This window comes from Phyllosticta citriasiana (genome assembly GCF_038021145.1).
Source record: "Phyllosticta citriasiana strain CBS 120426 chromosome Unknown IWZ02scaffold_2, whole genome shotgun sequence".
Taxonomy (NCBI): Eukaryota; Fungi; Ascomycota; class Dothideomycetes; order Botryosphaeriales; family Phyllostictaceae; genus Phyllosticta; species Phyllosticta citriasiana.
The window spans coordinates 1687602-1706802 of record NW_027117279.1 but is presented as its reverse complement, the minus strand read 5'-3'; the positions used below and the strand labels follow the sequence as shown (position 1 = coordinate 1706802).

The following is a 19201-nucleotide window of genomic DNA, read 5'->3' as shown; positions in this document are numbered from 1 at the left end:
GCATGGCGCTAGCAGGCCATTGGCTGAAACAATGGAAACCCACTGCACATGGGGCCCCACCACCATCGACGTCCATCACGAAACTCTCCGGCGTGTGACAAGATGCACCCGCCCTCGACCTCTTTTTCTTTTCTCTATTTGATGCGGTTGTCATTCCCCAGCCACCCTCTGCAGAATCCTCACCTTTGGCACCATCCGCACTCCAATCCACCACCCCCTTGTGACCTTTTTCCGCGCCAACTTCTCCAATTCCTCAATAAAGCTCCCCTCACCAAACAGAACCTGACCAAAACCTCTTATGCTGCCCTTTCCCTCTTGGTCAAGTTCAACAGAACTCTTCTCCTTTCCAAAGTCATCATCTGGCCTCACCAATGACACTCCACCGAAAGCCTCGACCACGTCAACCACCTCCCACTTGCCAATGGCTGTTTCGACCCTCTCTACCAGCGCAAAGTCAAACGCCGCCCAAAAGGCTGGATCCAGCAGCGCCGTCGCATTGGTGCTCTTGTCAAAATGCCATATTGCCGTCTCGAGCCCCATCTCCTTTCCTCCTGCCCATTTCTCCGGCGCAGATAGTGGCAGAGGTGGAAGTTTGACCCGCGCCGCTGTGTCCGACAGAAACTGCGTTGCGCCAGTCTGGCACACGAGGTTGTCGAGGTGAACTTGAACAGCGCGCTTCAGGCTCGGCTCGTTGCCACTGCCATTGCCGTCCGCCTCTGCCATCGCAAATGACGTCCCGAGTGTGGCCGAGTCAGGCATCGAAGCCGCGGCAATAGGACCAAGACGAGAGAGCGCTGCACCACCAGGGTAGTTTGCCGAGGAAATGGCCAGCAGCGTGACCGAAACGGCGGCCGACAATGCCAGCGAACCCACAAGTGCGAGGCTGAGGGCCCGGTAGAGAAGCGATTTGGCACGGCGCGTCCAGACGTAGCTCGCAGAGGCGGCCGCAGAGGCCGTCAAGGCCGGCACCACATAAATGACAAAGCGCCATTCCTTGTGCGGCAGCGCACTGTAGAGTACGACAAACGCAAGGCTGGGGACGACCAAATCCAGGCATGGACCGCGGGTTGATGGGTTCAGCAACGAGAAGGGCAGGAGGAAGGTCGGGACGAGTGGATTGAGAAGGAGCCGTGGTAGCGCATTAAACAGGTAGAAGTGCCATGGAGATACACCCCATTCTGAGGCGTGGCCGTGGATCGTGTTGTAAGAGAAAGCAATCCACTCAGGCCACAGCGGCGTCGGATAGGTGCGCCAGAAAAAGGTGTCGATGGGAATCGTGATGGCAAGGGCGACAATGGCTCCCGAAAGACCTGCTGGAACAACGACGCGAAGGTACGCGAAGAGACCCGAGGGGCCAGAGGAGCGGATCCGTTTGAACAGTTGATAGGAGGCAAGAGTGGCCAGATAGAGGGCTAGCTCGGATCTGAAAACGATGCCAGCGATGGTCAGGAGGTAAAAGGACAAACGTAGGCTTTTGTTCGAGGCACGTTTGTCCGCAGTAGTACTGGAGATGAGGTAGAACCGGAGTGCAAGAGTGCCTTGACATCAATTTAGATTTACCAATGGATTTTATGTCAGATTGGAGACTTACTCAATCCCAAAGCGAACATATTGGGAAGAGTCCGGGAGGCATAGAACATTATATGGAACTGCGTGGCATGGAACAAGACGAACCAGTTCCCGGCAGTTTTGCCAAAAACCTTGGACACAACTGAACGCAGCGAAAGAAGCGCAAATGCATTGTACAGTCCAACGACCGCACGAACGAGCACTTGAAGGTTGGCAGGCGATGTCATGTACTTTTTCCAGGGCCAAGTCACGCCCGAGACCAGTAGGGCACCAACAAAGGTCCGGGGCACAGATCCAGGGAACGAAACATGATCGTATTTCGCGGCGAGCTCGTCATTGACGTTCTCGGTGGGGATACCATGGGTCAAGATGTCGTGAATGGCCTGGATGTTGAAGGATTCTTCAACTTTGGTGAAGGGAGCCCAAAAGAGGTGTATCAAAATGACAGTTGGAAGGAGAAGGGTGATGAAGGACTCTAAATGCTGTCAACATGCAGCTCGCACGAAGGCCAAAATGATCAGCTTACCAAGTAGAGGATTCATCTTGCCGTCTGATCATTTTTCTCCAGTAATAGGAGGAGTTGTGATGGGTGTTTTGGTGTTGTAGTTTCGTTGCGACGAAGCGGCGTCACCTTTGGGACCCAGCTGTCGATCTGTTTAAACGCGCGTGCAGGTAAAACCGAGCAACCCCTGCGTCATGCTCCGTCTCCACAACATCCATCGCTCCTGTCGCGTCCGCCTCGTTACCTAGCGTCCATATATGCCTCTCCGGCCTTCAACGCGCCTTGTCTTCTCCACGGCCAATCGCTGAAAATGCCACTGCAACCCGCTCACGCTCGCTAGCCCATCCGACCTCGACACACGAATCTTTCTTGCCATGGGATACCAACTCTCCTCAGCCTCGCTCGCCGCATCTTCAGTCCTCGCCCTCATCGCTTTCCTAGGCACCTCGCAGTACCTCTTTCTCCACATCGATCCGGCACCATTCTCGAGGGACCAATACATCAAGCTCAACGTGCTCATTTTCGGTGTCACTTTCAGCCACATTCGAGCATGGATGGCAGACCCGGGACGCGTGCCGCAAGGCTGGACACCAGGACCAGTGCGTGTCTACGGTGAGAAGCCTAAGACGGACAAGGAGGAAGTCCCACAGGGAGGAAATCGGTGGTGTAGCAAGTGCGAGGCGCCGAAGCCTCCGCGTGCGCACCACTGTAAGACATGTGGGAGGTGGGCAAGAGCTCGACAGCTGGTCACGCAGAAATGGAAGAACAGCAAGGACTGACGATTCTACCAGGTGCATACCGAAGATGGACCACCACTGTCCGTGGATCGCAAACTGCGTCTCCTACACTACCTACCCGCACTTTTTTCGTATCTTGCTCTATGGCACCGCCGCAATGTGGTACAACGAATACCATCTCTGGCTGCGCCTACAGGTGATATGGGAAAAACGCCGGCTTCCCAGCTATCTAGGTCCCACAGCGCCGCAACTCCTCCATCTCTTCGCACTGACACTGGTCAACACCTTGACGCTAGTTACAGTAGGCCTGATGCTTCTGCGCTTTGGAAAAATGCTCGTCGAAAACGTCACCACGATAGAGACATGGGAGATGGAGCGGCACGACACGCTGGTACACCGGGCCAAATTCCTGGGCGGCTACCTCGCCGGGCCAGACGGCGCGCGCGTGCGAATCCGCCGCGTCGAGTTCCCCTACGACATTGGCGTGTGGCCGAACCTGGTGCAAGCCTTCGGCACCCGCAACATACTCGCATGGTTCTGGCCTTTTGCCGCCACGCCGTCGATGCGCGGCGGCGCCGGGCTGAACTTCGAGGTCAACGGCTTCGAGGATGCGTCGGTTGCGTGGCCGCCGCCGGACCCGGACCGCATGCCGCGCATCAGACGGACGTTCAATCCCGAAGAGGCCTTTACGTATCGCGGCGATGAGCTGACGAGGAAGAATGGCATCGATATTGAAGCTTTCCGTCGGCGGCAGGAGGAAGATTTGAAGAGGTGGCAGACTGCCAACAATGGTACTGGCAGCAACACACTGCAGAGGCAAAGGCCCTTCCACGAACGATTCGACAGCAGCGGTGCCATTGTCCCTTCCGACGTGGAGAGCGAAGACGACTCGGAAGAACTTGAAAGTGAACCTGACGTCGGCGACGGTGGCGCAGATGCGGATGGGGAAGAGGCATGGAAGAACTCGGAAGGCGAGACTCTGAAAGACTTTGGCGTCGATCAAGATGCCGAGTTCTACGACGAGGACGACGTGCCGTTGAGCGAGCTCATTCGAAGGAGACAGGCCATGGCAGCCCAGCAGACTTCCTAACATGTAGAAATGGCAAAGTAGAGATGGACTGTTTTTGTAGATTTGGTGACATGGAGCCACATCATCTGGTCAAGCAGTTGCATTTGTTCCGAATCTCTTCAATCACCAAAAGAAAGATCTGTCATTGGTTCGCAGTACCATTCCACGTCTTTTTTTGCATGAAGACTACGCGAGAACAATGAAGGGTGCACCAAGTAGGGCAAGAACGAAATGCGTTTTCAATTGTTGGAAAATACCAGAGCGTCCTGATGTCTCATTCTCTTCTCCTAATACAAAGGGCATCCAAAGTCACACTGCAACAGCAAGACCATCAATAGCAAGGCAAAAGCCAGCACTGCCATGCACGGTTTATCAAAAAGCTATCTAGCGAGCGAAAGATTCAAGAGACATCGAGAATGCAGACAAGGACAACTTCAGTCGTGGCCAGGCCACAATTGCCCATCTTTCCCCCCTCCTACAATTTCGCTTGCCCCTGCCTACTGAGAATGTAACATGCACCAAGTAGTAGTCATGATCAGTTCAACGATTAAAAGATGCTGCAACATACATGCTTGCATGCATAACGAGACGAAAGACATGAACGGCAGCCGTATGTCATCATGGTCGACATTGAGCATGCGTGCGCGGTCATGATGGCGTAGCGGCTTTTCACCCCTTCTTCGATGCTTCAATTCAACATGGGAGTCAACTGCATCGTTTCGTTGCGCGTCGTTGGTGTCGTTGTTCCCATCATCAACACTAACCAACAAAAATAAACCACGCAATCAAGGAATCAATCAATCCTAAACAGCACGGCAGAAGAAGAAGAAGAAGAAGGCGCAGCAGCGGTAGCAGCAGTAGCATCCGGCGTCACACTCGCATACACCGTGACAGTGACAACGATAGGTTCAGGACTGGGACAGCCCTCCGGAACCGACACCGACAAGGAGGAGAGCGGCTCGAGCTCGATCGGAGAAGACGGCGAGCCCGTCACGACAACGGGCACGACGCCAGGACCCGTCCGCGACGGCCTCTGCGCCTGCGTCACCGGCGTCGGCCAGGACAAAGATCCATCCGTTGGCGCAGCCGCCGCCGAAGAAGACGCGGCCGAGGACGCCAGCGAGGCGCTAATCTCGGCGCTGAGTGAGGAGCTAAGAGACGCGATGAGCGAGGAGAGCGGCGTCGAAGGAGGCGAGGCTGGAATGTTGGGCGGCACATAGGTTGCTTGGCTATCGTCGGAGTCGGAGGAGGACGACGGGGTCGCCTCAGACAGAGCGGATTCGGAGGCGCGCGAGGCGAGGATTGCCGAGGCCTGGGAAAGGGGCGGGAGGATGCCGAAAGGGTGGCCGTCGGTAGGGAGAAGCGGCACAAAGGTGGTCGAGTTGGCAGATGGTGATATGGAGGCCGAGGCGAGGATTGCTGATGCTTGTGACACGGGCGGTAAAACTCCGAATGGGTTTGGCAAGTCTGAAAGAGGTGTCACGGAGGTCGATGCGTTCATCGTGGAGGACGGAGATGCGGGAGGCGTTGATGGAGTATTGGCGATCGGAGTTGCTATGATGAGGGGTGTGAAGAGGTTGGAATCCGTTGGAGGCGCCAAGTACGTCACGACAATTGAAGATGAGATTGTGGAGACAGACGAAGGGTAATCGTAGACTGGCGTTGCCTGTATGCCCTGTTGGGAAGGTGTCGAAACAGCTTCGGTGGGTGTACTGGCGATTGCAGCTGATGACAGATCCGAAGATGGCACCAGCAATGGTAACGTATATATCGTTTCACTGGAAGGCGTAGCATATGGGGCTTCCACCGATTCACTCGACACAGGACTTGGGCTTGCTTCGCTCGAAGGTAGCGGAGACAACACAGACGGGAATGGAGTGAAGGTGGCAGGGAGAATGCCGTTTGGTGTTCCCGTGGGCACGTTTCCTGATGCGGGAGGTGTCGATGTCGGGAATGAGAATGGAAGGATGGAAAACACCTGATCGGACGTCTCTACTGGTGTGGCCTCTGAAGTGCCAGGAGTCGAGGCTGGGAATGAATCCTCGGAGCTGACTGAGATTGGAAGTATGGAAAACATTTGGTCCGTTTCTGAAGCGAGCGGTGTCGAAGTTGGGAATGAGTCCTCAGGGCCGACTGAAATAGGAAGTACGGAAAAGATTTGGTCAGTCTCCGAAGCAAGTGGTGTCGAAGCCGGGAATGAGTCCTCAGAGCTGACTGAAATAGGAAGTATGGAAAATATTTGGTCAGTCTCCGAAGCGAGTGGTGCCGAAGTTGGGAACGATTCCTCAGAGCTAACTGAAATAGGAAGAATAGAAAAGATTTGGTCGGTTTCCGATGCGGGAGGCGTCGAGGTCGGGAATGATTGCTCTGAGGAGACAGAGATGGGAAGAATGGAGAATGATTCTTCGGTTGTCGAGGAGATGGACGGAAAGGACGAGAACGAGAACCCTGAGGATTCCAACGCAGGGGTCGAAAGTACCGATGAGGGAAGAGAAGAGTTTGAGGGCCTGACAAACGGCGTCGGCAGGGTCGAATTTGATGTCATGTTGCCACCAGACGCCAGCACATAAACCTGGTAGTCCTCTTGTCGATATCCCAGGTTCGGGCTGTCGGGTCTGCCGGATTGCCTCCGTTGGATTCTGGAACTGCCGAGAGCCAAAACCTTTTCCAGTTTCTGAGACATTGGTTGCTCCTCTTCCTCCCCGAGTCCCATTCCTCGCTTCATCATCTTTGCGGCGGGCTGGGCACAGACGACGCCAGAGGCTGAGATTGGCCCATACCAGCAGTCCCAGTATCCCAAGGGACTGCTAAAATCTCCTGTGTAGTGGACGTAGAACGAGTCGGTGCAATTGCCTCGCCGTGCGCAGGTGCTTTCGCACATTGCAAGACCACCAGCAATGTCGCCAATTCCGGTGCGGAAGCCATGATTTGGTGCCAGATATGCAGATATCGGGGAGCATGGTTGGTTTGGCGCAGCCCTGAATTGGACCGATGGCGACGACCCAGGTGCTGCAAGGGTTGGTGTCGAAGGTATGCTAACTATTTGGCCTAGGAAACATCAGAACCATTACTGCAACATGAATAGATAGAATTGTCATGCTCACCAGGTGTTTGCACAGCCGAGTAACCTGTAGGAACAATGGCAAAACTTGAAGGTGTTGCCGCAGGGCTGCTGGGAAGCATAAATGCGCTGCTGGTCGGACTGGACTGACCGAGAGCAAGGTCACCACTAGATGAACCAAAGAGTGAAGACCCGGCCACAGATACCGGGGTAGATGGATACGAGGAAGAAGCGGCAGCAGATGACGAGCCCTCAACGTCTTGGTAGACCCTCATCCAGTTGATATCCCAGTACGCATTTTGAAAGGCCGAAGGGTTACCAGCCACAAAGAACTTGCAACTGTCCCAAGCACCATATCCAGGGGTCTGTGGGCAGGTCGAGGACTCATTGTAGGCTTGGCCTCCCCATGTTCCGCAAAACGTAATGTCGAAGACGATCTTGTGGTTTCTGAAATACCGGTCGATGTCGCAGGCGCCTTGAAAATTGGACATGGGTACGCCAAAATCACTCGAATCCGGCTGGCCTGCACTGATGCTGCGAGGAATGTTTGAACGGTCAAAGAACCACACGCGAATGTAGTCAGAAGTCCACTCCATGGCGTAAACTCCACCGGAAATCATGCTAAAGCCAGCGCCATAGCTGTAAGGATTGGTAGATCGAGAGCCGCATCCCTGTGAGCAGTCGAAAGCGTCTGCGACAGCGCTTTGGCCCTTGCCAGTGATGGAACATCCCTTGTTCGCAGTGTAGATTTTGTTGGTGTTATTTTGGTTGGCGTTGACGCCTTCGATAATGTCTTGAACATTGTCAGCTCGTCGCTGGCATCTTTGAATTGGGATTTAAGGACGTACCAATCTCGCCATCCGCTGGCCATGTGTTGATATCTCCCACAGTCCACCAAGCTGGCCACGTTCCGCAACCATACGGCATGTGGTTTAGGTCGAGGATAAACAGGCCATGAGTGTAGCTCTGCGTGCTTTGCAGGCGAACGCTAGGTCTTCCCCGATCCGAGTAGACGTTGTATGTGTGCGTGGTGTCAACACCCATATATACACGATCGCTCGTGTTTCCAATCAATCCATCTGCTTGCGCATAACTCTTGTTTACGTAGTCGACGTATCCTTGTGTGGGGTCGTTTGCCTAAAGCCAGTGTTAGCATCAACTAGGTGCTACTAGGGAGAACAAGGCCTTGGCTCATACAGTGAAGAAGTCGAATTTGTCAAAGAAATTAGATGGTTCATAATCATCAACGAGAACATAGTCGGCGGCTGCTCGAGAAAGCAATATGGTGAGTAAGATCAAAGGTGCTGCCCGTACCGGGCTGAAGCGATACTGAGGCATGTTTGGTGGTTTAGAAAGTACATTGGCGAGCCACATCAGCTGCGCGAAGAAGACAGCATATAGAGACATAAGACAGCCACGGCGTGCTGGGGAGGGAGCAAGAATGTATTTCGCGCTTTCTTCGCAAGCCACCAAGAATTATACACGCAACGGCCAAGCGTAAGGAGGAACTCGCCATTCCCCTTGCTTTCTAGGGTAGGTGGACGAATGGAAATGAACAAGCCCAGAAATAGCAAGCCATTGGTGCGCATGGAATGCGAGACTTGGTTGAATATCTCGTGATTGAATCCTACACAGACAAGTCGAGCAAATGTGACCTGGTGTCTTGGTCCACAATAGAATCGGCTTTTCCTCAGGAAGCAGTCGGCAGGGTGCATTGCAGACTGCATCGCGGGAACATTTCGCTCCACGTGGTGTTTCTTGTGTCGACGAACGAGCAGCTCCCTCGGCGACGCAAGGAATGCGACAGCCTCCTGTAAACAACGCCCCTTGACACATTGGGAATCCTTTGATCCCCGGAAAATGAGGTTGGTCCTCCCATGATCAAGTAAGCCTGGCTGAGTACTTGGGCAAAGTCGTCGTTGGTACAACAGGGTCATAATGAACTACTTGGTTTGTGAGTCAAGGCTACGGCTACAGGATATTCAGCAGACCAGCTGTTTGAGAACTTACGCCAGTGGACCTGCCTTTTCCGCGAGGCAATAGAACGTAGCCATTGGGAAGCATTTTGCAATCCGGACTTGCGTGTTCTCATCCAAATCCAGCCACCCCCTCGATAGGTCATGCCCGGCCTGATGTGCCCATGATCCGCTCATCCCGAGTCCTTTGTCGCTGTTCTCTCGCTCTCGCAGCTGCTTCCTCTTTCAGGTCATGTTGACTCGGTCCAGCCAGTTGTGACTGCGAATAGGATTGCGACTGAGACAAGGCAGGATCCGTCATGTACGAGTTGTTTGGGTCGCGAGTATTCTCATGGGCCTCTTGCTGTCGCTGCTGCTGTTGCTTCCATGAGCGCTTCTCCTTGTCTTGGTCGTATTCCTGAATGTCCTTTTGCGTCAAGGTTATAACGGTAGGAGCGCGGCGGAGCATGTTGACCTTTGAATGGTTGCAAAGCTTTGCTGAGACTGAATGGAGTTCTGTGAGAGACGTTGTTGAGCAGATGGGCGAACCACGACAGCCGATGGCTGGGCAACTAGTTTCGGCGCGTCGTGCCGCAGGCTACATCCGGATGGGTTGGCTGGATCTTTTCAATGCTCCTCGTGACAGTCCCGTAAAGACACTTGAATGCTTTCAGAAGTCTAGCGCAGTAAGATTTGAACGCTTTCTGTCTGCGCTCGATTTGGTCGCGCACTCTCTGCAGAGTATGTCACGACTTTTTTCTACCAAGTACTGAGAAGAGGAGCACTCATTCGCTTAAACAGGTGACAAATAGAAAGCATTCAAGCTACCCTAGACCTAATAGATACTTGGGAGCAGTCAGGAGCATTTGTACGTCTGTTAAGAACCATGATTGGGAGCATTCAACCCGGCTGCCTTGTAAGAGTTGTGTGTGCCACGAGGAAGGCCCTCGCCGGGAAAGCATGCCAAGAAATATCGGGCAAAGTCCAAACCACCACCACCACCACCACCACCGAGCACCGCATCTCAAGATACACCTTTCCAAACAGCCAACATGCACATACGGCACTGCCGGCCATCGCCGGCGCTCTTGCGAGCTAGCTGCCACGATGTAGCCGCCCTCACCAACTCAATTCGCTCGTTCCACGTTTCTGCCCGCCGTTGCGACGAGGATTCAACAAAGCCTGGCCCGTCCGAAGCAACCTCCAGAGACAGTACGTTTGCCGCCCAATCACAATGGCAGAAGCTCAGATTTCTCAACCACTAGATCGTCCGGACATCTCGCGAGTCGCTCGCTCTGCCGCCGCCGCGTCTCAACTCAGCCAGCTCCAGAACGGCCAACAAAGCCCACCAATGAACGACGAGGGCATAACATGGACACCCCGACCCAAGTTTACAATGAGGACTGTAGCTTCTGGAGGAAGTCCTGGAAACTACGGTGGCGGCGCCAGACAACCCCCGGGTGGCAGAGTACTTGGTCCACCTCGCACCGGCTCCAGGCCAGGACCGCCGCCGGGCGGCAGAGTACTTGGACCGCCTCGCGCCGGCGGAGGCAGAATGCTGGGTCCCCCGCGTATGGGAGGAGGAGGAGCAGGAAAACGCCCACAGAAGAAGCGGCCAGCGCGTCAGGGCCGCAAGCGGCGCGACGGACCGCGAAACCAGTCGGATACGCTTGGGCTAACGGACACGATGCTTAAGTATTTGGTGCAGCTGAGGGGCGAGAGGCGCAAAATCAGGGTGCACGAGCTCAAGGAGCCGACGCACAAGGAGCTGCTCAACAACGCGGCGCTGAGCGCGTCGCTGGGCCAGGCCAACGGCGCGGCGCAGCTGCTCGAGGGCCGCGTCCGCTACCTGTCGGAGCGCCAGGAGATGCTGCCGTCGAGCCTGCAGGAGCTGGCGCGCCGCCTGGTGCAGGGCAAGTTTGTCAAGTTCGCCAGCGAGCGCGAGCGCGAGGCCGTCATGGCCATGGTGCAGGAGCACCAGGAGCTCATCGCGGCCAAGCTGTCGGCAAAGAAGGGCCAGGAGATTGCGCCCAAGACCATCGAGTTCGAGGAGCTGCCCGACGGGCCAAAGCAAAAAACCATCGACTTCATCGTCTCGGGAAAGTACCAATTGAAGGAGGTCAAGCCCACCGAGAACTCCCAGGTCGCCGACTGGGCCGATGTCATGATGCAGCAGCTGCAGAAGAACGGCAGCTATGTCGGCTCGGACCAGTCTCAGTTCCTCAAGCGCGTCAGTTCCGTTCTGGCGAGCGCAGAAGCGCCTCCTCCGCCGCCGCAAAGACGGGCCAAGAAGGCCTAGAGAGGAGGGAGACGACGGAGAATGGCATTAGATGGGACAGGACACGGGCAGTTTTCGTGTTAAAGCCCCCAGACCATGAGGATAGATGTACAACCGAACATTCTACCGCTTCTGATACTAGAATAATCTTGCCTTGACTGTCGTTGGTGGTCCCGTCCCCGTGCCCGTGAAAACGTCTCGTGAAGTTCCTGGTATCAGCCGAGATGGATCATGGAGACAAAATGGCAGAGAGAGAAAACAAAATGCCGAGCAGTCGTTTGTTTCATTTCAACTATCCACGCTCAAAACGCTTGCTCAGTTGATCTGGAATTCCCCAACGAGCACAAGACGGTCGACTTGCTGCGCTGCTGCGGCGCATGTAATCTATGGAAAGAGAGAGCCCAGTTTTGTGAAATAGCGCTAAAGCTGCGAACGAGGTGGCCAGCAGCTAGCTTACTGACGCTTTTCACAGGGCCAGGGGTTGAGTGGCCAAAGTCAAGTAACTCAACCTACCACTGAGCTTTCAAAAGCCATCGAAGCGCGCCTCCGTATTGCAATCAATGGCACGCTCATGCTACCACGTCGAAGAGCAGCCAGGAGAGAAAGTAGTGCCATGAGCATAGGGAATCTTGAGTCTTTCGGCTAGTACCAAGAAAACAACTACATTTCACATATAGCCAGCCAACCAACCCACCCAACCCGTATCCATCATGATAAATCCCAAAAGGAAAGAAAGGAGTGCAAATCCAAAATGCCCGCCACTAATAACCCATCAGGCTCGTCTGTTTCGTCCCTGTTTGCTCCCATGCTTCTTCGTCTCTCATTTCCAAAACAAAGGCTTAGTACTCCAAAGTGATCTTCTGGCCCTTGACGCGCCCTATCACGACCTCGGGTGCGTACTTGGGGATGCTGGGGACTGTCAGTAAGGCATTCAAGAATTGAAAAGATCAAAAGACTTACACTTCGTCGTCGTGCAGCATCTCAAACTCCTCAGACGCATCGCGTCCCATAAAGTTGTACAACGCCTGGGGACCACCAGGATGTTGGTCGACCCAGTTCGTCACATTCAGCACGATTCCCTTGACGGCAATCCACAGGTCCTCCTTAGTGTTGTGCTTGGCAATCTCGTCGATGGAGAACTCGTCGTCCGGCACCGAGAACTTCTTGGGTGCGTTGGGCTTGGACACCTTACCTGGGTCTGCGCTGTCCGCGGCAGCGCCGCCCAGAACCGGTGCAGCCGACGTTTGCTTTTGCTGCGAGAGTTGGCTGCCAGAGCCGCCGACACCGCTACCCCATTCGACAGCGACCTTGCCCGGCTGCGCCGGGTCGATGTGCAGGCTGATTTGACCGAGACGCTGAGCGGCAGACGATGCGCCGCCGTTGAGAAGCTCCTGGAACAGATATTTGCTGGCGGATTCACCAGCCACACGGCCGTAGACGACGCAGCCAAGGAGGGACGAACCACCAAGACGGTTGGCACCGTGAACACCGCCAGCCAACTCACCACAGACAAACAGGCCATCGAAAGGCTTGCCGTTATTGTTCAAGACCTGGGCCTTGTCGTTGATCTCGATGCCACCCATGGTGAAGTGCAGCACGGGCTCCATCAAGGCAACGTGGAAAGTATCGTTGATGTCGAAGGGCAAGTTGTGGAAGAATTTCTTGCCCCAGGGATCCTTCACCTTGCCCTCGGCAATGGCGTTGTACTCCTGGAACGTCTTTTGGAGGGCAGCGTCACCGCAGCCAATCTCCTTTGCAAGCTCCTTACCAGTCATCTTCTTCATGAGACCACGGCCGGAGTAGTGGCGGGTGTGGAAGTCCAGGACGTTGGAGGCCTTGGAGTTGAGCACAAGCCGGATGGGCCAGAGACCCTTCTCCTTCTCCTCCCACATCTTGCCCGACACGTAGTCACGGTGGCCCAGCTCATCAGAGAAGCGTTGACCCTTGCCGTTGAGGAGCAAACCACCCTCGCCACGGAGAGCCTCAGCTGCCAAGAACTTCCACTTGGAGCCTGGGTCCTTGGGATCCACCAAACCAGTCGGATGGACTTGCACCTTGTCCATGTCAATGCCGTTGGCACCAATGTCCATCAGCATCTTGTGGCCATCGCCAGTTGCGTGGGCACCGTTGGTGGTGGCCAGGCCAAAAGTATCAGGGCGGTGCTTCTTCAAGAGCGAGGTGTCTCCGAAATCAGCGGCGTAACCACCAGTTGCGAGGATGACTGGACCCTCGACCTTGTGTTCCTCGCCGTTAAACTCGTATGATACACCAACCGCCTTGTTACCTTCCTTGTGGATCTTGGTGACCTTGGCCTTCTTTACCAGTTGGACGCGGTCGGGCTCGGCTTCGGCAAGCTCCTCGAATCTTTGCATCAGAGCGTAGGTGATGGCCATGCCGGGGAACTTGGCGTCGTGGCCACGGTGAGTACGGGGTTGGGAGTGGCCTCTGTTTCGTCATTAGCGTTGAGTCTCGGCTTCGAAGTGATGGTTGGGTGATTACTGACCCTAACCGCGAGACAAGGGTAAGGTCGAGGTTGAAGACATCTTGTAGCCACTCCACAGCCGCAGCCGACTTGTAGGTCAGGACCTTGATCAAATCCGGGCGCGCCTTATCGCGCGCAGACTTGAGGGTGTCGTCGTAGAATTGCTTAACGCTATCGGCAATCTTTAGGTCGACCTGGGTTCGCGTAAGGGCGCCGTTGATTCCCGAGGTAGCTTTGGTGGAGTTTCCACCCATGAAGTCTGTGCTCGGCCGTAAGCATCAAGCAACGGATGACCATCACACCATCAGAAAGACTCACTGTTCTTGTCCAGGAGAACGACGTTGCCGCCGGAGAGATAGATGGTGTGCGCAGCGCTCAGGCCGGACACTGGAAGGTTGTCAGTTTCTGCAGGCCAAACAAGTGTGACGTCTGAGAAGCTTACAGCCGGCGCCGACAACAATAACTCTGGGGGCCATGATGGAGGAATGAAGCTGGTGGATGAGGAGGAGGAGGAGGAGGAGGAGGTGGAATGGAGATGGAGATGAAGGGGGAGAACCGGTCTAAAAGAGGAGAGTCTGAGGGAAGAATAGGTTAAGTACGAAAGGTGGTGGGCTGAGGCGCACTTGTTGCTTGGACTGGACGGAGCCGTCGACTCCCCCCACATTACCTCGGCGACTCGCCCGTGCGCTGGGAGCTTGGGAGACGTGGGTCGGCGTCGGCGTCGGCGTCGGCGTCAACCCCAGATTCTGAAGGACCGAGCGAATGGCATCAACGGAATTTGAAGACATGGCCCAAATGCTCCCAAAATGCACCAAATTGGGCTGCTCCTCTAGCGCATGTGAAGCATTCAGCGTCTGTCAGGGCCGCTCTCGTGACTGTGCATGCCACCCACCGCAGCGCCCACACAGCTGACCACAGTACCTACATTCTTTGACCTGCCGCCATGGCATGTGAAAGACAGGCCTTACTGCTTTCAGCCATGACTCTGCCGTGGCCGAGCCTCTGCTTAATTCAATTCTTCCCTCGCCTTGCCGGCAGATATTTTCCTCTGCATCCTCTCACCACGACCTCAAACGCGCCAGCTCCCCCACCGTCTCTGCCACCCATCAGCGCGTCCCGGAAACCTCGACCTGTCCCGCGGACCGAACTCTCGGGAAAATGAATCCCGAGCAAGTCCAAATACCCATGCTGCTTCCTTCGTCGACCAAGTTTCCGAACCTGTGCATATGCCGAGATCCATAGTAATCAATATTGACCGTGTACTTACACCATGGAATATCGTCTGAGGCTCGCTTTATGCGTCATGCCAAACCTGCCAGTTTCGGGCAAGGCTGTTCGGGCTAATCGTTTCCGGTTCTGCTGATCCTGCTGTCTATTACACCTCTACTTGCGCCTCCAATGGCACACGCTGGTTTCATCTTGCCCAGTGCTTAGGCACAGCTGTGACCAGACCCGTCCTCAGGAAGGCTTCGTGAACACTCCCCGAGCTGCCACGCCTCACTTTTCGGTAATTGGCACTGTTCCTCCGTGCATGTCGTAGTTAGTGCATTGCAGTAGTAGAGGCCGCATCTTCGCTCACTGTCAACTTCGAATCGAACAACGCCGCTTCGTGTCTTCTCTGCAATGGTCGCCTCCAAACAAACAATGAGTACCATGAGGAACATTGAAGCTTCAACGACTGAGCGCTCAATACATGTCGATGGATAACCGCATGCTCTTTACATCTTAGCGAAGAAACCATGGATCAGACCGTTCGAGGATTGGTCCCTGAACCAGATCCCGTCAAACGAAATACATCAAACACGCCCAGCAACACCAGTCCAAAAACTCACATACACTAGCCGCTGGAACCAACGCCGAATGTAACCGTCTACCTCCTCGTTCTCAGCACTCTGCCAGTCGCCCCCGCCCCTGGCGCATTCTCCTTGCCTTTCTTAGCCGCCGCTGCTGCTTGCGCCGTGGTGCTCTTCGTCGTTGCTGTCCGCGCCGAGGCCTTCTTCGCTCCCGTGCCAGATGCAGTCGGCTTCCTGACTATCGTTGTACCTGTTGTGGCGTCCGTCGCCACCGAGTCGCTGCTGCTAGCGTCACTAACTCTAGCGCGCGTCGTCCGCGTCGAGGATGCTGCTGTCTTGGTGGCGGCCTTTTTGCCACGTCCTGTGCCTATGGTTCCTGCTTTGCCCCTGATACCAGGGCGCTCGCCGGCTCGCCTGTCGGGACGGATGAGCGACGCTTTGAGGGGAGACGCAGCGGCACCGACTGAGCCTGGAGGCGGTTTGAAGGGCTTCTCGTCGACAGCCTTGATGGGCGAGCGGGGATAAGAGCGGGAGTTGTTCGACTTTGGCGAAAGTACTGTCGTTGGGGCATCTTGATTGGAGACTACGCGCGCACGGGACTTGGTGGGACCGGTCGCGGGAGTCTTGGACGTGTTCGTGGCAGGCGTAGTCTTGGTGCGCTTTTTCGGCAATGCAAGGTCGGAGTCGGTGTCGCGGTGGACAGCGTTTTCTTTGTCGGTAGAGATCTCGTTGCTCGGGCGCTTCTTTCCGCGTGTGACTTCAGGAGTGGAGGATTTGCTAAGGGCTTGTGTTTGACGCGCTGCGCTTGGGAGCGTCTGCGACTGAGTTGACGCCGCGCTGTTCGATTGTTCCGAGTACTTTTCCACCAGATCCATAATGTTGGTTCTGCGTAGCGAGCTAGGAATACGGTTGACGCGCATTTCGAGTCGTGATCGGAGGCCTTGGGAAAGGAGCGCATACTGAGCTCGCAGTTTCCGCGCTCTTTCAGTCACTGAGGCCGTTGTTAGCATGCACCAGCTTCTGGAGAAAGGCATATAATACCTTCAAGCTGGAGGTTGTCCATGAGGGCCTGCTTTTTTGCTACCGAAAGTTTCAAGCTCTTCTTTGCAGGGCTCATTCTCTCCGGTGTTTTGGCAGATGGACTGCTGGCAACAGAAGACGTTGGCGGCGCGGGGAATTCAGCAATCAGATTGGATGCCGAGGGTTGCGAAGCGGCTTGCTTCTTAGCGCGTTGCGGCGGCATGGTAGCTTCAGAAATGGATAATGGCAAGGTCGGGGATGAGGGCTGTTCCTTGGGAAGGATGATGTTATTCTGTTCGTGATGGGACCCGACGCGTAAACAAACGGCGGAGCCGCATCAGGCTTGGCATGACACTTGTGGACCGTGCGAGGTCGGAGTTTTGTAGCGCCGACGACGAGCTCAACGCGGTACCCAGAGACCTGAGCTCCGACACAAAGGTCATCCCGTTGCCATCATCCAACCAACCACCACAACTGTCTCCTCTATCCTCTTGTCAGACAGCTTTGAGTCTGTCACTTCCGCGAGCTTCTTGAACATAATCACGCTCACCCGACAACTGGAATCCAGCAAGCTTCAACATGGTGCTCGAGGCGTCTATGATAGTGTACGCGCAGCTCTTCCGCAGTCGCAAGCTTCAGCTGCTAATGGCCATTGCAGGGTGGACAACAGTGAGAGCAGCAGGAATGGTGACTACGTGTATGGCTGCTACCGAACACATTCCACGGCATGAGCTTACAGGTACAGCCCATCCCGATTCGAAGCGCAAGAGGATGCCGTCAACCTCATATTCTCCGCAAAGATCCAAGCCAACCCGGAGTCATCCGTCGGTTTGATGAGCATGGGCGGTAACGGCCCTGAAGTCTTGACTACTTTGACGACGGACATGGGCAAGATTCTCGATGGACTTCACCGGACCAAGATAAGAGGATCGCCGCACTTCTCTACTGGCATCAACATTGCCGCGGTAAGTACACAAGGTCATGTCTGGGCTCGCTGATCATTTGCTGACATGTTTTACATGCAGCTTGCGCTCAAGCACCGTCAGAACAAGTCACAACGCCAGCGCATCATCGTCTTCACGTGTAGCACACTCCCAGAGGATGAGAAATCACTTGTCAAGCTTGCCAAGCGCATGAAGAAGAACAACATCAACGTCGACATTGTTGCCTTCGGCGACTTGTCCGAGGACAACGTGAAGAAGCTAGAGGCATTCAACGAGGCTATCAAGGGAGGCGACGGCTCTTCCCTCACCGTTATTCCTCCGAGTTCCAATCTGCTCAGCGATGCCATCGTGACAAGCCCGATAATAGGCGGGGAGGCCGCACCCGGAAGTGGAGCTGGTGGTTCCGGAGGCGCCGGTGGCGAAGGCGAACCCGAGTGGCAGTTTGGCATCGACCCATCTATGGACCCAGAGCTGGCACTTGCGTTGCGGATGTCCTACGAAGAAGAAAAGGCTAGGCAGGAGCGGGAGAGGAAGTCTCAAGAGACCAAGGACGGCAAGACTGAGCTGGAGGGTATCAAGGAGGAGGGTACTGAGGAGAGCAAGCCACTGTTAGACGAGAGCGGAGAGCCGAGTGGCTCGGGCAGTGGCAGCAAGGAGGGCGACAAAAAGGACAAGGACAAGGACGACGGCGACAAGATGGATACCGCGTAAGGAGGGGGACAAATAGATGGTTGCATGAATGGCGTCATGCTGCTTTGCCCAGGGCTAGAGCACTTAATCTGACCACTGGAATTCATTGCTTGCGAACGCGCGCATTTGCTCATATTTTAGCCTGCGAGCGCCGAAGGTCGATAATGCCAATTGGTATCTCAAAAGTGCTATTTAGGTCATGGATTCATGACAATGTTGTATGTGGCGTGGTCTGACACAGAGTTGCCGCAGCGCGTGCGGCCTGGTCTCTGGTAACGTCGTCTCCAACCAACTTATGCCCTACTCTTCACGAATCCGTCCAAACCCCTGTCGAATTTCTCGCACCGGATAGGCATCTCCACCGTGTAGAAGGGGTTCTTGGTGACGAAATCAGCGTACAGCTCGTAGATTTTCTTCATAATCGCATCGACGTTGGGTTGACCCGGCTCAGTGAAGAGCAGAAACTTTGTGCCGGTAAGGGTCTGGAAGCACTGTAGTCTGAAGCGAGCGGTTTCCAGAACCTCGAGGCCCGAAGCGCGCGGGCGCATGGAGGGGAGGGAGGGTGTTGGGTTTGTGGAGGACGGCTGCAGGGCTTCGGGGGTTAGCCCGCGAGTGATGGCATGGACGCTGTGACAAGAGAGTTAGCACTATTGGAAGCAACCAACAGAAGTCGGCCATTGGCCGGCGTTGAGGCGTGTTGGCATACCCGTGGAATGTTCCCGCGAGGACCAGCAGGTCATTGCTGGCGAGCTTGTTGAGGCCCGAGTGGAATTCGCGGTTATAGATTAAACCACCAGCCTTGTTGATGATAAGGAGCGAGAAGACGACCCTGGGCTGGTCAGCTGGAGGACGTGTTGCGGCAGGAGCAGGACGCACATGGCGGAGCAGTCGAGATGCTTAGACAGTCGGCGGGCCCATCACCAGTGTTGGCCAGTCCAGTCGCGCGCACAGAGAACGGACTGAGGTCGATTGCGGCGGGGAGGATGACGGAGTTGCAGACCTGACCCAAAGGAAGCCAAGTGCCCCAGGTATCCGTGTGTCTGTTAGCTCCAGCCACAGCCGACGGCGCTTGATCTGCGAGCTTGGACCGCCTGCACCGCG

At 55.2% G+C, this 19201-nt stretch overlaps 9 protein-coding genes across 9 annotated transcripts; 3 read left to right on the top strand and 6 right to left on the bottom strand.

Annotated features, from left to right (window-relative positions):
- Positions 1 to 69: 69 nt before the first annotated feature.
- Positions 70 to 2187, bottom strand: IWZ02DRAFT_396191 (alpha-1,6-mannosyltransferase subunit). Its single transcript, XM_066765587.1, has 3 exons — positions 2096 to 2187; positions 1592 to 2044; positions 70 to 1538 (listed from the first exon to the last, which is right to left on the bottom strand). Exons 1-3 carry the CDS (start codon positions 2109 to 2111, stop codon positions 151 to 153), a joined length of 1857 nt encoding a protein of 618 aa, XP_066626319.1. The 5' UTR covers positions 2112 to 2187; the 3' UTR covers positions 70 to 150.
- An 80-nt stretch (positions 2188 to 2267) lies between these two features.
- IWZ02DRAFT_135805 (palmitoyltransferase with autoacylation activity Pfa4) lies at positions 2268 to 3987 on the top strand. The gene is made up of 2 exons (XM_066761688.1): positions 2268 to 2795; positions 2863 to 3987. Exons 1-2 carry the CDS (start codon positions 2446 to 2448, stop codon positions 3896 to 3898), a joined length of 1386 nt encoding a protein of 461 aa, XP_066626318.1. The 5' UTR covers positions 2268 to 2445; the 3' UTR covers positions 3899 to 3987.
- Positions 3988 to 6925: 2938 nt separating this feature from the next.
- Positions 6926 to 8276, bottom strand: IWZ02DRAFT_371421 (concanavalin A-like lectin/glucanase domain-containing protein; the record flags this gene model as incomplete). Its single annotated transcript, XM_066764563.1, has 3 exons — positions 6926 to 7731; positions 7787 to 8075; positions 8136 to 8276. 3 exons carry the CDS (start codon positions 8274 to 8276, stop codon positions 6926 to 6928), a joined length of 1236 nt encoding a protein of 411 aa, XP_066626317.1.
- Positions 8272 to 9203, bottom strand: IWZ02DRAFT_135780 (uncharacterized protein). Its single transcript, XM_066761687.1, has 2 exons — positions 8963 to 9203; positions 8272 to 8881 (listed from the first exon to the last, which is right to left on the bottom strand). Exons 1-2 carry the CDS (start codon positions 9089 to 9091, stop codon positions 8312 to 8314), a joined length of 699 nt encoding a protein of 232 aa, XP_066626316.1. The 5' UTR covers positions 9092 to 9203; the 3' UTR covers positions 8272 to 8311.
- Positions 9204 to 9887: 684 nt separating this feature from the next.
- On the top strand, positions 9888 to 11422 carry IWZ02DRAFT_442560 (uncharacterized protein). The gene has a single exon (XM_066766970.1). The coding sequence runs from the start codon at positions 10128 to 10130 to the stop codon at positions 11190 to 11192; it is 1065 nt and encodes a 354-aa protein (XP_066626315.1). The 5' UTR covers positions 9888 to 10127; the 3' UTR covers positions 11193 to 11422.
- A 428-nt stretch (positions 11423 to 11850) lies between these two features.
- Positions 11851 to 14222, bottom strand: IWZ02DRAFT_135708 (FAD binding domain-containing protein). The gene is made up of 5 exons (XM_066761686.1): positions 14096 to 14222; positions 13972 to 14040; positions 13675 to 13912; positions 12132 to 13616; positions 11851 to 12080 (listed from the first exon to the last, which is right to left on the bottom strand). Exons 1-5 carry the CDS (start codon positions 14127 to 14129, stop codon positions 12011 to 12013), a joined length of 1896 nt encoding a protein of 631 aa, XP_066626314.1. The 5' UTR covers positions 14130 to 14222; the 3' UTR covers positions 11851 to 12010.
- Positions 14223 to 15105: 883 nt separating this feature from the next.
- Positions 15106 to 16767, bottom strand: IWZ02DRAFT_135703 (Borealin N terminal-domain-containing protein). The gene is made up of 4 exons (XM_066761685.1): positions 16488 to 16767; positions 15486 to 16437; positions 15233 to 15420; positions 15106 to 15170 (listed from the first exon to the last, which is right to left on the bottom strand). Exons 1-2 carry the CDS (start codon positions 16687 to 16689, stop codon positions 15524 to 15526), a joined length of 1116 nt encoding a protein of 371 aa, XP_066626313.1. The 5' UTR covers positions 16690 to 16767; the 3' UTR covers positions 15106 to 15170; positions 15233 to 15420; positions 15486 to 15523.
- A 127-nt stretch (positions 16768 to 16894) lies between these two features.
- Positions 16895 to 18224, top strand: IWZ02DRAFT_442550 (uncharacterized protein). The gene is made up of 4 exons (XM_066766969.1): positions 16895 to 17071; positions 17125 to 17163; positions 17212 to 17431; positions 17492 to 18224. Exons 1-4 carry the CDS (start codon positions 17046 to 17048, stop codon positions 18119 to 18121), a joined length of 915 nt encoding a protein of 304 aa, XP_066626312.1. The 5' UTR covers positions 16895 to 17045; the 3' UTR covers positions 18122 to 18224.
- A 169-nt stretch (positions 18225 to 18393) lies between these two features.
- On the bottom strand, positions 18394 to 18970 carry IWZ02DRAFT_370553 (Sybindin-like protein; the record flags this gene model as incomplete). The annotated part of the gene is made up of 2 exons (XM_066764507.1): positions 18394 to 18727; positions 18807 to 18970. Coding segments are annotated over 2 exons (498 nt in total), but the record flags the coding sequence as incomplete, so codon positions are not given.
- Positions 18971 to 19201: the final 231 nt, after the last annotated feature.